At 44.7% G+C, this 15,157-nt stretch overlaps 1 protein-coding gene across 4 annotated transcripts in view; it reads left to right on the top strand.

Moving 5' to 3' along the window:
- Positions 1–15,157, top strand: part of dmrt1 (doublesex and mab-3 related transcription factor 1) — a 28,183-nt gene that overhangs the window by 11,941 nt on the left and 1,085 nt on the right. For 3 of the 4 annotated variants that reach the window (XM_047329002.1, XM_035638868.2, XM_035638870.2), the window contains one exon: positions 2,809–3,001. In XM_047329002.1, coding sequence (XP_047184958.1) covers positions 2,809–3,001 — 193 coding nt within the window. The remainder of the gene's footprint in view (positions 1–2,808; positions 3,002–15,157) is intronic. The other variant, XM_035638869.2, reaches the window with a different exon arrangement.

The raw sequence follows: 15,157 nt of genomic DNA, 5'->3' as shown, positions 1-15,157 counted from the left end.
CGGTGACACAGTGAAGGCATTCTATCACTAGTATGAGGTCAAAAAGTAACCTGAAAAAAGAGGCAGTTTGTCAACAAAACTATACACGCAAACACAAACAACTGTTATTGTAGAATATCTGGAGTGATGATCTCAGCCGGGGAACCGGTTATTGATTGGCCTTTGGATGCTTGAACACAGAAGGGAGAATGGTACCTCAGGCTGCTTCAAACAAGTAATAGACTTACTGTACCTCGGAGCTGTTGCTGGACTGACTTGACTCCTCGTTTAGTGTTGCTGTAATTTACTGAATTACCATGACTCGTCTGAACAGGGAACGATAATGAGGGGGTGTCCTAACCGACCTCTCATTTACATTCCCCTTAACGTAGGGTTTGGTGTCACAGTTGACGTGCACATGTTCTAGATCATAGGAGCAAGTAGCGCAGACTTGAGTGACTAGAAAGTGAGTTAAAGTTGTGCTCATCTTCGCTGTCAGGAAAAACAGATAGATTAAATGGGACCAGAATGTTTGTGGAGATTCTCGTTTGTTGAATCGGGAGCAACTGGACTTGGTACCAGAATGTAATGGAGCAGCTTGATAACTGACACAAATCTGATGTTGCTTACTGAATGAAACCTCCTGTACTAAATGTTACAAGGCAAATGCACATATGTACATTCATCTACATTACTGGAAAAGGTCTGCACGAGCCGCTCAGCCAACCATAAGAACCCAAAGTAGTTGACAAAGTCAATATGTCATGTGACTATTTCAATGACTCTATATTAAGATGGACAAAGTGTCTGCACTTTCTCCCGCCGTACAAAAATGAAGCCAAAATATCCCGGATACATATTCCATAATTGTGGATTTCCATATTGCGCTGGTGATGTCCTTTTGGAGTGGAGCCGCGGTAATCGAGGTCCCGCCGATGCAACCACCCGACCGTTCGCTAATCAGTGTCAGCTGTCAATCATAACTGTGTTCACTCTGTTTTTATTGCATCGAATAACTATTTGAAACCAATTTGATCAGAAACATGAACATGTGAACATACATCAGCGTGAAAAGAACTACTTAAAAAGACAGAAACCATTTTGGGGAAGAATGTGCTTTAATTTTTCAGTTTGGTCCATGTCCCATCTAACATGGAGCTGCAGCCAGCCACCAGGGGGCGATCCAGATGTTTTGACCTCACTTCAGGGGAGCTGTCATTATGGAATTTTAAACTATATTTAAAATGGAATTCACCCCAACAAGTCAACACTGAGGAGGGTTTATAATTCCATAAGTATTTATATATTGACAGTTTAAGTTACCGCGTGTGTGTAATCTGCCTACGGCTGCTGGAATGTAAACCTTTTCTGTTAGCGTGACGAGACTTGTTTTTTTACATTTCCACTGAGACGCCTTTGTTTGGTTGCGGCATGTGTCCTGCCGGCGGTAAGCTCCTGGTGCACCTCTCAAGCCTCCAGTCCAATCTCTATTGTATTTTTCATGGCCTACTACAAGAGCCTGAGTGTAGCTTAAATAACAGTTTATAAAGCTGTCGGAGAATTGATGGTGTGGACAATGCGGGTGACGTATTGCGGGCTGACAGAAATCAAATTCCATAAAAGTGAAATTGAAAACCCTCGGTGAGGCCGGCCTTGCTGCTGAGTAGACAGCTCGTTTTAAAAAGTTTTTCAGAGGATCGGAGGAAAAAAACCAGGGCCCCGTTTTTTAAGAACAAGTCGGGGACCTTGCGAAATCAAACGCTACTAATTTCCTGTCACGTTTTCTTTTCTGTCTTTTTTTTTTTCTTGTCGGTTTTGGTAAAGGGGAATAATTCTGTTTATGTTATGCTTGAAAATATCAAGATATATAGGATGAAAATGATCAGTGTGGTCACTGGTGTTATTATCCATTGGGGTCTTATGTAGATTTTATTATTATTCTGTAGACAAAAGGGCCGATATGTAAAACACCACCAACGATTACAATGCTTTTGTTTATATGAAGAAAATGGGAAGATACATTTAAAAACACTTATGTTTCTCAGATTAAGTCTTGGGAAAAAAATGTGTTCAAGTACCGAGAGAGTATGATATTGATGATTGAAATGTAGCATCCACTGCAACCAACGATTGACCCACGAAGACCTTTTACTGTAAAGCCAGAATGCGCCAAGATTCGGCTCCAGCATCTTGATTAACTGTCCACCTTGAAATGGTCGAAGCTGAGGAAGAGGCAGTGAAATATACTTCCTTTTAAAAATAATACCCCCCATAAACACTGAAGGACTATGATGCACCAACTGCTGTTTTTACATTTTTTAAATTTTTATCATATTTGTTTCTGCTGTGGTCGTTTTTATGGGTTTTGTGATGCGTCACCTCGTGGCCTCTCCACACGGACCTGGCATGAATAAAACAATTGGTCAACTACTCTTGTGATTGATTGATCTTCTAAACCTACTTTTCAAAACCAAAGGCCAAAACATTCTCCACGTCCAAGATTCTGAAATTGGAAGATTTTGCCTTTATCTGTGATATTAAAATTGAACATTCGGACGTTGCTCCTGTACTTCTAACTTTTAACAAAAAAATAACTATGTACCAAAACACCAAAGCAAATCCCTTGTTCGTGAAAACCTACTTTGCAATAAACGCGATGATTCTGAGTGTCTGATTCATTTTTCACAATTTTCTGACATGTTACAAGCTTCTCAGTTTATTGAGTGATTGAGGAAAATATTAGGAAAACCTAATAGGAGGGTTTTTTTTTTATATCATTATGACTTCGTTTTTTTAAAAATGACCGTGTTCGTGTTTTCTCTCGTGCAGCAGATGTCCCATGGCGACGGCCGCCTGTCCAGCCCCAACGTGTCCTCCCAGTACCGCATGCACTCCTACTACCCAGCCGTCACCTACCTGACCCAGGGCCTGGGCTCCACCAGCAGCGTGTCGCCCTCCATCAGCCCGGAGGAGGAGGACGACGACAACAACAACAACAACAACTCTGACGCTATGGCAACCTGTGAGTGACTCACACACACACACTCACACTCACACACACACACACACACACACACACACACACACACACACCCACACCTACCTCCTCGGGCGGGATGGTACTCAAGTCCAAGCGGGTTTTTTTTACCTTTTTCTAGACTTTTATTTACTCAGGGAGTTCATTAAAACTTCCACCATTTCTCAGTTACAGTCAATAGAAATGAAAAAGACAAACGTGTATTGACTATGATTTGAAGTCACCCGACAGTGCAGCCCTGAGTTTGAGGATGAATCAGATCTGATTTCTGACCGCTCGGCAGTAGATTCATTTTCTGTGTGCGTGTCACTCTTCACCACCAATCCGAGGACGGCAATCTCACCTGAGCACGACCGCCGACTGTGGTTGCCCGGGTTTCTCGGTACATGTAAATCGGATCGTGTGCGTCGCTTAATAATATTTTCAGGTGACTGGGGAACGTTGCAGAGAATGCACGCGAATGCGCCGCGGGCGAGCGAGAGAGGGAGAGATAAGGGGGAAGATTCGGAACAATGCAATGGAGGGAGGGAGGGAGGGAGGGAGGGGATACTGGGCTAACTGGGGATTAAAAATCCCATCTTTTTTTTTCCTTTCATGACATTTTTTTCATTCAGAGAGCTTTGAGAAAGGATAAATACGTTTGCTGTTGTGTCAAAGTAGTTTTCCTCTCCTCCCGTCATCATTAAAAGTGTCTCCTAAGCACACAGTCACGACGTCATTGCTCACACGGACTGTTCACCAGTCCAAAGGTCAACCCGGGTTCGAGCCCCAATTCTTTGACCTTTGGACAGTCTGGGGGTCGTGACGCTACACAGATGTTGTTCTGTTTTCTGTCTTCGTCTTTTGGCAGTGTCTTTGTTTTTTTACTGTAGATATTTTAAGAAGACTGTGATTTCCTCAACTGGAACACCGCAGCCAAATTCTTCTGGTCCTCTGATTGGCTAATTGACAGAGGATCTATATATATATATATATATATATATATATAGAGAGACGTGTTGCAACGCCTGCTCTGATACCTCAAGCACACATAGCAGACTGTATAGATGAGGTTCGTCACACACTACAGAAAGTTTTCAGCTATTTGAAGACGTTACTGAATTAAATCTAGAGTCTTATTTTCCCTCTAAATAAACCAGTTTGTCCTGGAAGTTATTACAAGTCTCATGGTGCATGGAAATATGAAACAATTATCAAAAGTCTGCTCTAGGAGGACTTTTTCTTTCAAAGACAAAAACCCTATTGTGTATTATCAGTCATTTCTAGAGGAGGACGAGCGTCAATAGTACAACAACATCCTTCTTTCAGTGAAACCTGACTGCCGACGCCACCAGCATCGCAGGAGACCCCCCCCCCGCATCTCCCCCTTCTACCTGTATTTGTTTGTGCCTTTCACCTGTCCCCGTCCTGTGAGGGTCCCACGTCGGCCTCCTGCCGTGAATCGGTCACGCTCCATTACAAGGAAACAACATTCTCGGAGGGTGGTCCCCGAAAAAAAGGTCCCGCACCAGAGACACAAACCTTTTTCGTATTTACGTGATTTACTCCTCTACAGTGAAGTCGAGATCAATGAGCAACCTCTCATCACAGGGGGCATATTTATTTATACATTCAATCGGTGGCTTCCCCCTCTGGAATTCAATATATATACGTTATTATTTTACGTTTTTGTAGAATATGTAGATAAATTACAATGAAAGAAAAAGAAACGAGACGCAGTGTGTTTCCCCAGGACCTTTCTCATAAAGACCGAAAGTTCAAGTTATTATATTAATGTTTTTTATTATTATTACAAATCCATATTATTTGAACCATGTGTAGGAACAAGGTGGAACTGTTCTCTAACTGTCTTTTGGAATCCGTTTTTGGTTGCCAGTGTTTCCCACTGTGGGAATCAAAATTCATCAGATTTATTGTCACTTCCATAATATTCACTTTGTACAAATGAGAGTGAAACACCGTAATCCCCAGATGGGAGATGCAATGAAATCTGTTTTCACATCTGAAGTGATTAGTTTAGTGTTTTAAATGAATAGTAAAGCAACAGGAAATGAATCTGACGTGTCACTTGGACGCGAAGTCACCGAGCGTTCTCTGGTTTGGTGGAGAAATATTGAAAATGTCCGTCAGAAGTTGTGTGTTTTGACAGCGAGTAGTGGGCACACGCACCCGGGAGCTGTGGGCAGATTCCGGGGGGTTACATGCCTTGCTCGAGGACACTTCGGCAGTGGACGTCACCGATTCTAATTCTTATTTTAAAAAACCACAGGGAATATTGAGGTTATTGTCCTTGAACACAGAAAACCTGCAGACGTTCGTACGTTTAAGAAGCTGGAGTCATTGATTGTTGTTGGGATAAGTCCTGGACAACAGAAAGTTCGAGGGCAAAGTTCACTCCGCCGGCTCGCCCGCTGCTTCCGTGCGTCAAACTGTGGCCACGTCTTTCCTCCAATCCTTGGAATTGTGTCGCTTCGACCGAGCGTGTTTTGCACCTTCGCCTCGGGCTGGGAGGAAACGACGGGAGGAGCCCCCCCCCCCCCCCCCCCCCCCCGGAGCCCGACCTGCCCTCCTCCCCTCCCACCTCGCTGCCGAACGCCGCCCCTGTCAGATTTATCTCCCTCCCAGGAGAGGGCTAATCAGTTGGCCAAATACAGAGATCCAAATAACCTTCAGGAGTGCCACGCTGTCCTTTCCCCCCCCCCCCCTCCGCAGGGCCCCGCTGTCTCCGCAAAATTGCCTTCTGGAGTTAGTGAGCGGGAACAGTTAAGATTTACAAACAATGATGAAGCTTGTCATGCGTCTTTCTCCATCCGTCACGGCGGGCCGGGCGGAGCCGTGGGTAGAGCCGTCCCGGTGTTCTTCATAAAAGCCAGCTCCCTGTGAAATACGCCCCCGGCCCGGCCTGTTTACTGCCCCGCGCTCGTCAGCAGCCCCGCCGCCGTAAATCGCCGGGCGGGAGGCGACAGCGCAGTCCATCAAACACTCCCCACCCCACCTCGCTGCCCTCCCAACATCTCACCTCACACTGTCACTCCCCCCAACCCCACCAACCACCCTTCTCCACACACACACACACACACACACACACACACACACACACACTCTTGTGCCGTTTCTCCACAAACGCCCGCCCTCACTTCCTCACCGGGACCTAACCGGGGAGGCTCAGATGAGCTGCCCCCCCCCCCACAGAAGACTTATGGCTGGTTCAGTCTTACGGGAGACAGCTTCAAGCCGAGTCGGCCGGTGTTTATGCTCTTTCCTTTTCTGTCCTTGTCTGGGCCGACTTCGAAATTGAAAACTGCTCAAAGTTTTGCAAGCTTGTCAGCACAGCAACTTTCCTACCCTGCGCACTTCTTCTTCTGCTGCTTCTTTCTGTTCCTGGTGAGAAGAAGATTTATGCCCGAGTCAGATCTTAGTCGGAGCGCACCGACTAATATTGTTATATTGGTGTCAGCACAGGAGCGTACAGTCATTTAAATGCAAATCAGACCGTTGAGGTATTGCAGAGGTTCATCCTGCTAATCGATGGACCCGTGTGAGCCCATTACGTTAGAAATCCATTACTATCTTTCTAGATGATATCCTATTGATTTTTTCCCCCCCCTCGCTTCAATCTCCACCGTACTGTACACCAAAGTGAGTTACTGCGTATAAAGTCTGTCGTTTCAGGTTCTCAGCCTCCTCTGGGGGGGGGGCGGGATGGGTGTCGGTAAGTTTCTTTGTTTCGTGTGCAAAATGGGCTTTACCTGCTTTCAGATCAGATTACTTCACACACTCACAGCAGCTACCTGAACACACACACACACACACACACACACACGCACACACTGTGGCCACTCTCATTCTGGAGTTGTCAAAAAAGGCCTCTCACTCACCCTTTAGGATTTATTAAAGCTGAAACTAATCGCCGCGTCCAACCCGAGAGGTGACCTTTTCAAAGGGAGTGCTGTTTCATGTCGTGTAGCCGCCAGAGTTCGTCTCCTTGGTCAGCGACACGCTGGGATCATCGCTCAGCTCCGCACATGCACCCGGCTGTTGTTCCACTCCAAGCCGAGGAAGAGGCTGGATGTGTGCATCCATGATGTTGTCTTTTCTCTTTGCACGCTTTGTCGCATTTCAGGCATGAATTGAGTTATATAAATTAGGTCACTTGGTACTTTTTCAAACGTATGTAGGCACGTTTAAACCTAAACTCGTGTCCACCGGGTTTGTTCACGTGGCATTTTCTTAAAGTCGATATTTTAAGGTTTGTTTTTTGCCATTTTTTTTATTCTGCTTGATGAAATGAGTCAGTTTCAAACACACAAGGTCGGCGCACATGGGAAATGCCTCTGTGCACTAAACCACTGAAACTCTTCCTGGAATTAGAGGTTTATAAAAAGTACGATTTTTTGGGTTAGTATTTTTTTTACAGTGAAAGAGAGACGGGACACAAATGGTCCACCGAGCTGGCTGGGCTGCCACATAATCATAATTATTTAATCAGTTATTTATTTTCTCTGTGTGCATCCATGACAAAGGTGCATTTTCTTACAAATGGCAAAATGTCTGTAAGTTCAGCAAACAAATGGCGTCTCTATTAACGACAACGAACGAACGGAAGATGAGATGATGTTGAGCTCGTTGGTACTTTTTCCCTCAAATACTGCTGAAGTAAATACCACACCCAAAAGACGAGACTGTCTTTAGTTTGTCGGTTGAGGCAGAACGATCTGTAAGTGAGAGCCAGCGCAGGAGAACGTGACCCTGCTGGGGCCCGTCGGGGCCCTGGAGGGGCCTCTTAGTGAAACGTGACTGATGGAGTGTCTTCCTCTGGCTCTTGGTCACAGTGGTGGAGAGGTCCTGTGTGGCCTGTCACATCGTCTTCCCGGCGCCCCGCTGTGCTGCTAAATGCCCCCGGTCGCCTCTGGGCATGAGCAACTGTGGATGAGCTAAACACCGGTGTAATTGTCCGCTCAGGGCACGAGCGGCAGGGTAATGTGTTGTACAACACCAGCGTTAACACGGGCCTGGGGCTGTGGAGACATTAAAGGGTCCGGGCCGGTGTGGTTTATGTCCTCTTCCCCTCACTCTCCATCTCTCTCTCTCTCTCTCACACACACACACACACACACACACACACACACACACACACACACACACACACACACACACACTCACCAACCAACCACAGCTTCGAGTGGCTTGAAATGAATTGATGCCACTGACTTCTGGTTTATCTTCAACCATTTTTTGACGATCTGTCAAGTTGGCAGAGTGAAGTACTAATTACGTCTGAACTCATTTTAATATCAAATGACTTTGAATTCAAACTTTGTACTGCATATTTTCAATGAGCATACAGTGTATTTAAACAGTCCCTGCTTACTGTCCATAGAGGACGAGTTGATAAAATGCTAATACGATCAACTAGGTCTCCTTTAATTGTCACTGTGCCGTGACAGAATCTAAAAGCATAATTGAGTAGTTTGGAGATTCTTTTTTTTGCCCTGGGTTTTGTCTCTTTAGGATAATACAGGTTACAGGCTACAATGAAGGCCTGCAGACACTTCGCAGGGGTGAAACCTAAGCAGCTTTCAGACATGGCACATGCCAGCCGCCTAGTGAAATATCCGGAAAATTTCAGTGAGGATACAGTGGGAAAAAAATCTTGTTAGTGGCTTTGTGAGATCGCAAATATTAGGAAAAAATGATGCTCCGGACATTTCCTGATCTTTTCCTCTCTTGTCCCTAGTCATATTTCTGGAAAAAAATATCCCAGTGAGCCCATGTGCGAATACGGCAAAATAAAATATACATGCATATAATTTTAAATTCCTATGATTAACTAATTAACATTTGTGACGTTTGATATTTTTGTGTAATTCAATTTTTTATTTTATTTCTCACAAATGTCAAGTCTGCATGTAAGCGAAGGGAAAAAATTAGCAAAACCGTCCGTCCAAACTCTTATCGCAGCTTTGTTCCAACATGTTCGTAAAACTGTTAATAACAGAATCAGTGTTGGCTGCATAACAAAGCGTAATCTGCATGTCAACGACCTCGTCACACGCGCGCATACGTCATCATGGCATCCGTGCAGGTACATGAAGCGGATGCTGTTTTTTTCCCCCCTGACGTCTCTGTATTAAAAAACAAACTCGGTTCGTTACGGTGCATTCCTACCTAATCGTGCTATTGTCGTCACTTTGCCTTCGTTCGTTGTCTCCGAGCGGCGGCTGGCAGCTCGGCGTGGACTGACGAATGATGTTGCCTTGGCAGCTCTCTGAAACAGCTGAACGACTTGGATAAACACATTTGGCAGCTTTAGCACCCTGCCCGCTGGGGGGGGGGGGGGGGCGGCGTCCTCCTTTCCATAGCCATATATTTCACTCGCCCCTGTGTCCTTTACTTTGGCATTTTTTCTTACGCTGTCGACTCCCAGTGAATCTCTTGTTTAAAACGCGGCGATAGAAAAGTCCCGCAAAAGAATATCGATCGGGGCCCGCCTCGGCTCATTACTGCATATCCATAACTTTTCGACGCGCTGCCGTCAAAGAGCCCCGCGATGGACTGACGGGCCATTTTGTGAGTTGATGGGGCACAGTGGCCCGAAAGGGAGATTTAGCATAGAGGGACGAGGGCCGTGTCACGCCTCTCCGGCAGTCGCCGTCACCGGGGACAGATTGGTTAACAATGCCGGAGCAAAGGTTCCTCTCTTCTTAATTAGCCTTTGACCCCGACACTGATGCCTTCTGTCAGTCTGCGTTCGGCCCTCCGCTCTCTTCAGCTCCATGGCGAACCGATAATGAGCATTTAAGTGTTTTCTGACCCCCCTCCGTAGGAGACTGCGTCACCGAGAACAATCGTGAGAGAGAGAGAGAGAAATGTGTGGAAGATTTAACTGCTCGCACAATAAAACGAAGAGTCTTTATTCATGATGATGCAAAAATCTATTGTTTGACTCTTTGTCTGCCTCTTGGATTGAGATGTTTGATGTGGCTTGAAATTACTTCGTAGGTCAGTGTCGGCGCTTGTGGCGTTTTCTTTACCGGCAGCGGTAATATTTCAGATTCATTGATAGTAGAAGGTCTGGAAGCATGCTACTGTATTTCCAATCCCATCTCAGAGAAATTAATATATACTGTATATATATATATATATATATATATTTTTCCGTAATTCCACCGAGATAAAATTTATCAACATGATAAAAGTTTTTTTTGTCTCAATGGATAAAAGCATTGGTTTGACGGTCAGTTTAATTCAGGCTCAGTACGAAATTTCTTAACAGCCATCGACTAGTTTACAATCAAACAAACACGGCAGGCTAAACATTAAATATCAGCACGTTAGCATGCTCATGATAGCATTCGGCTAATAGCAGCATTGTGCAAAAGTATACCTTTTCGTAGAGCTGCTAGCATGGTGGTAGACTCTTAAACATGTTAGCATGCTCATGATAGCATTCGGCTAATAGCAGCGCTGTGCAAAAGTACCTTCTCGTAGAGCTGCTAGCATGGTGTCAGACTCCTTAACATGTTAGCATGCTCATGATAGCATTCGGCTAATAGCGGCGCTGTGCAAAAGTACCTTTTTCGTAGAGCTGCTAGCATGGTGGTAGACTCCTTAACATGTTAGCATGCTCATGATAGCATTCGGCTAATAGCAGCGCTGTGCAAAAGTACCTTCTCGTAGAGCTGCTAGCATGGTGGTAGCGTTTTGTTGATAATTTTAACAAAATCAAAATCATAGTAGACCTGTAAAGTGTAGCCGACATAATTCAAGCAGCATTTAAGTTTTTCTACGAGAAGTATCAGGCAAAACCCTGAATGTAATTTCAGGAGTTCAGGAACTAAATATTTTTAGTGACAGGAAATGTCTGCATTAAATTCTCCCGGTTCAGTCGGTGAACATACGGTTCAGGTGAAATGTGTTCAAATAAAACCCAGAGAAATTTCGTGGGGGTCACGTCATAAAATTCCTGCCGAATTAAGAGTCGTCCGGCAAACGGTGAGATAAAACGGGTGATTTGAAACTTGAGGTTGAAGGTCGGCGGAGTAGAACATCAGCGGCGTGGCGCGAGTCTCCACTGCTCAGTGCTCGGTATTTAAAAGCCTGCCCTGCCTGCCTGTCTGCCCTGGGACTGAGTTTTCTGGGCCATTAAGCCCTGCTGCTGGGCTGATGATGAGGGGCCGCACGCCCCACATCGCCTCCCAGAGAGGGGAGCGTCCATCTCGACGGGGGGTCGTCCTCAGTTGGACACACATGGGGCCCCTGTCAAACTGGCCAGGGACCACTTCCTTTGGACACAGCTCGTATCATTTTAATGGGGGCGGCCATTTAATCCCAGGCCAACCTTGTCGCGTGACAGGCAACTCTTCATTCTTAAGATTGAATTTTTTTTTTCTCTTCCCGTGATGATAGCCTCCCTAAGTGCTCCTCTCCCTGGACGGCACCCGAGTAACCCGACAATTGAGCGGACTGTGGTTATTAAAAGAGCAAAACTGTAGTAAACCCGAAACCGCTTGCAGAAACAAATTACATAAAAGATTGGGGGGGGGAAATCTTAAGTCAAGGTCCACTTACTTAGCTTTTTCGTAGTGTTTTCAACAGCAGATGGGGTAAGCTGATTACAAGGAGAAGAGATATGATGAAACGACTCATTACAGATGTGGTCGAGACTGAAATCATGACATTTTGTACATGGATTCATGGTTCTCAGAGGATGAGTCATATTGACTTTGGTGATTCTCAGACTCTTCTTTTGGTGACAAATCCTAGTTATTGGATGGATTCCCATGACATTTACAGTGCAGGTATCCATGTTTTCCAGAAGGACACAGTTTGTTTTTTTAACTTTGAACGTTCAATATGAACGTTTCCCAGAACGTTCATATTGAAGAACGTTGCACACATAAAAACCAACTGTAAATTTTAATCTTGTAATCTAGTCATTCTGGTGTTAATAAGAGAGATCACCTAAAGATTATTATCGTCACTGCAAATTGTCGTCGTGTGTGTGTGTGTGTGTGTGTGTGTGTGTGTGTGTGTGTGTGTGTGTGTGTGTGTGTGTGTGTGTGTGTGTGTGTGTGTGTGTGTGTGTGTGTGTGTGTGTGTGTGTGTGTGTGTGTGTGTGTGTGTGTGTGTGTGTTTACTTAAGCGTTATCTACCCCCATGACCCTTGTGTACGGTGGATGAGTGTAGAGTATGAAACCCACAGGCGAGAGCTTATCCCCGGTGGATCGGACTGAATTACCATCTCCTCTCACATCTGGGCTTTTGTTCCCGTCTTCTGGCAGCAGCAGAAATGATTGCACCTTCGTTCCCTCCCTCCCTCCCTCCCTCTCTTTTAACAGGACAAGTGGGAGGTTAAAAAAGCTTCCTTTTGTTATTCCGCACAAAGAACTGTTTAATAGTTTGGAAATCTTATATAGAGTGCCGAGTGACTGGGGAAAGGGCAAAAGTTCATTCGGGAGGAGAATAAACTCTCTTTCAGCAGGTAAAGTCGGTCTTGTTACAAACTGCTTTTTTTTTTGTTGTATTATTTGTCCACAGCCTGAACCCTCAAATAGGTTATTAGGTTCTTTTACACGAGGCCCCTCCCTTGTCATGGTGATTTCACTCATTACAGATCACACATCCAACAGCAACACTGTGTTGTCATAAGCTAATGAAAAATGTCATGGAATCTCAATTCTATACCTTTAAAAATCTTCTAATTTTGAGAGGCTGGAATCTAGAGCGGCAACAGTTAATCGATTAATCGGTTGGTAATTAATTACTAAATTAATCGCCAACTATTTTGATAATCGATTAGTCGATTCAAGTAGTTTTTATTGGGGGGGGGAGTCAAAATTATCTGATTTCAGCTAATTAAATGTGAATATTTTTCTGGTTTCTTTGCTCCTCTGTGACAGTAAAATAAATATCTTCGGTGTGGGGACAAAACAAAACATGTTGAGGGTTTCGGGAAACACCATCGACAATGTTGTGACATTTTATGGACCAAACAACTAACCGATTAATCGAGAAAATGATCGACAGATTAGTCGATTATGAAAATAATAGTTAGTTGCAGGCCTACTGGAATCAAAGTTACAGTCCAATCAAGTTTCAAATTTGTTAATCAACTGAGCTCTGCTCAAACGTATCAAAGGTCTTTTATTTTGAGTTATAATATTCTGACTTGGATAGAAATGCAACTGACGATAAAATATTTGTTGATTGTTTTAATTAGTCGCAGCCCCAGTGCTCGACGGCTAACGGGGGCAACAAGGCTTTCTGCCATTTCACACATTAATCTGTATTAAACAGGAGAGCGGGCGACAGTCGGACGCGTCCGGCAGACAACACGTGTTCCACAGTGTGTCGTGATTTAACGTCCCCCCCCCCCCCCCGGTGAAACTAACACGTCCAGTTGCTCTCAGCCGTTAATTACATCGTAGATTTCGCCGCTGATGAACGGGCAGAGAATTAACAGTGAGCGGGAGCTAATTCACGGGCCGCGCTCGAACCCGCCCACACGCTGTTATTGCTGTACAAGTGGATCACTGAGGGATGAAAGAAAAGAGGGATAAAATAGAGAGAGAGAGAGAGAGAGAGAGAGAGAGAGAGAGAGAGAGAGAGAGAGAGAGAGAGAGAGAGAGAGAGAGAGAGAGAGAGAGAGAGAGAGAGAGAGAGAGAGAGAGAGAGAGAGAGAGAGAGAGAGAGAGAGAGAGAGAGAGAGAGAGAGAGAGAGAGAGAGAGAGAGAGAGAGAGAGAGAGAGCTGGTTGCACTTAGCTACACAAACATTAGTATTAACGATCGGGCCGCCAGTTTGGAATTGGTGACAAACTGCAGACGGGCAAAAATTGGAGTCCGAAACCAATCAGGAAGTTAATGAGGAGAAAAATGACTCCTCTTTCTCTCTCCTCCCACCGCTGCCAAGGGAGAGAGGGAGAGGGAGAGAGAGAGAGATGAGAAGCCTGGATGAGGCCAATCAAGTCCGGGGATTCTGGGAAACACTGGACATCCATCTTTTGTTTATTTAATCATTAACGCGATCAGGAAAGTTACACAGCGTTAAAATGACAGTTTATGATCGGCAGAAATTGAAGGAATTGTTCTTGTTCTCAACTTCTAAAGATCGTAACGGGCCATTTATCAAATTAAAAGGACATTTTATTGGTCGTTTTATGAAGTTTTGTGAGATAAGAGACAGATAGTTCCCTCGGTTGTTGGTGGAGACCAAAAACGGAGATAAAAGAAAATGACCATGGGACTTTGAGTTGGTCAGGTGGCCAGAAACGGTACCGTGTGACATCAGATGTAAATGATTAATGATGATAACTTACATGAAGACGTGCGTCTCTTCTGGGTCATATTCATACGCTTCTTCTTCTTCTTCTTCAGATTGAATCGTTTACGTTCGTGCATGGAGCGTCACTGCAATGAATTGTGGGGCGTCTATATCTCCTCATGGGAAGGTCCAGTGTACCCTACGCTAAAGGAGGTAGGAAAGGAAGCATTGAAGCACCTTTCCTAAGCATTTAAGAGAGTCGGAACATCCCTTATCAGATTTAGGAAACTTCCTAAGCAAATTTGACAATTCGACTGCACCCTCTATCTTAAAAAGTGATAATATGTCAGCGTTATGTTCACAACTTGTGTCCTTTACCCCCAACAGTTTCTTGAATCTTCACAGATAAACGTATGTGTCATACAGTTTGATAGATTTTTCATAAACGTGGACGTGCAGAACGAAACGTTCACCAACGCAACACAATTTGTGAGTCGTTAACCAGCCTCACTATTATTGGTGAGCGTCGAAGTGGGCGGGTGCAAGTATCTCTCGTGTTAACTGTAAAAGATCTAATGCTTTGGTTTAGTGTTCGCTGTGTTCCCCTATTTTTTTCCTTTGCTGATTCAATTTGCCATAAATCCCCGAGCTTTGCTGCGAATCATTTCACCGCAGCGGTCGTATATTTATATCAGCGCCAGCCGAAGAGCAACCATTTATCCTGCGGTTGCTGATGATACCGCTCTGCTGTTTTTGTCTGTCTCACTATAGTATTTCTCTTCGTCCTCGCCTTACCGTACAAAGACATTTTTATTTTATGTGTGATGCTGTACCGTCGACCCGCACCAGCCAATATGAGTTCATCATATTAATGACT

The sequence above is a fragment of the Scophthalmus maximus genome, chromosome 19, assembly GCF_022379125.1.
Source record: "Scophthalmus maximus strain ysfricsl-2021 chromosome 19, ASM2237912v1, whole genome shotgun sequence".
Classification (NCBI taxonomy): Eukaryota; Metazoa; Chordata; class Actinopteri; order Pleuronectiformes; family Scophthalmidae; genus Scophthalmus; species Scophthalmus maximus.
Note: the sequence above shows the minus strand (reverse complement) of the source record. Positions and strands in the feature narration are given on the sequence as shown.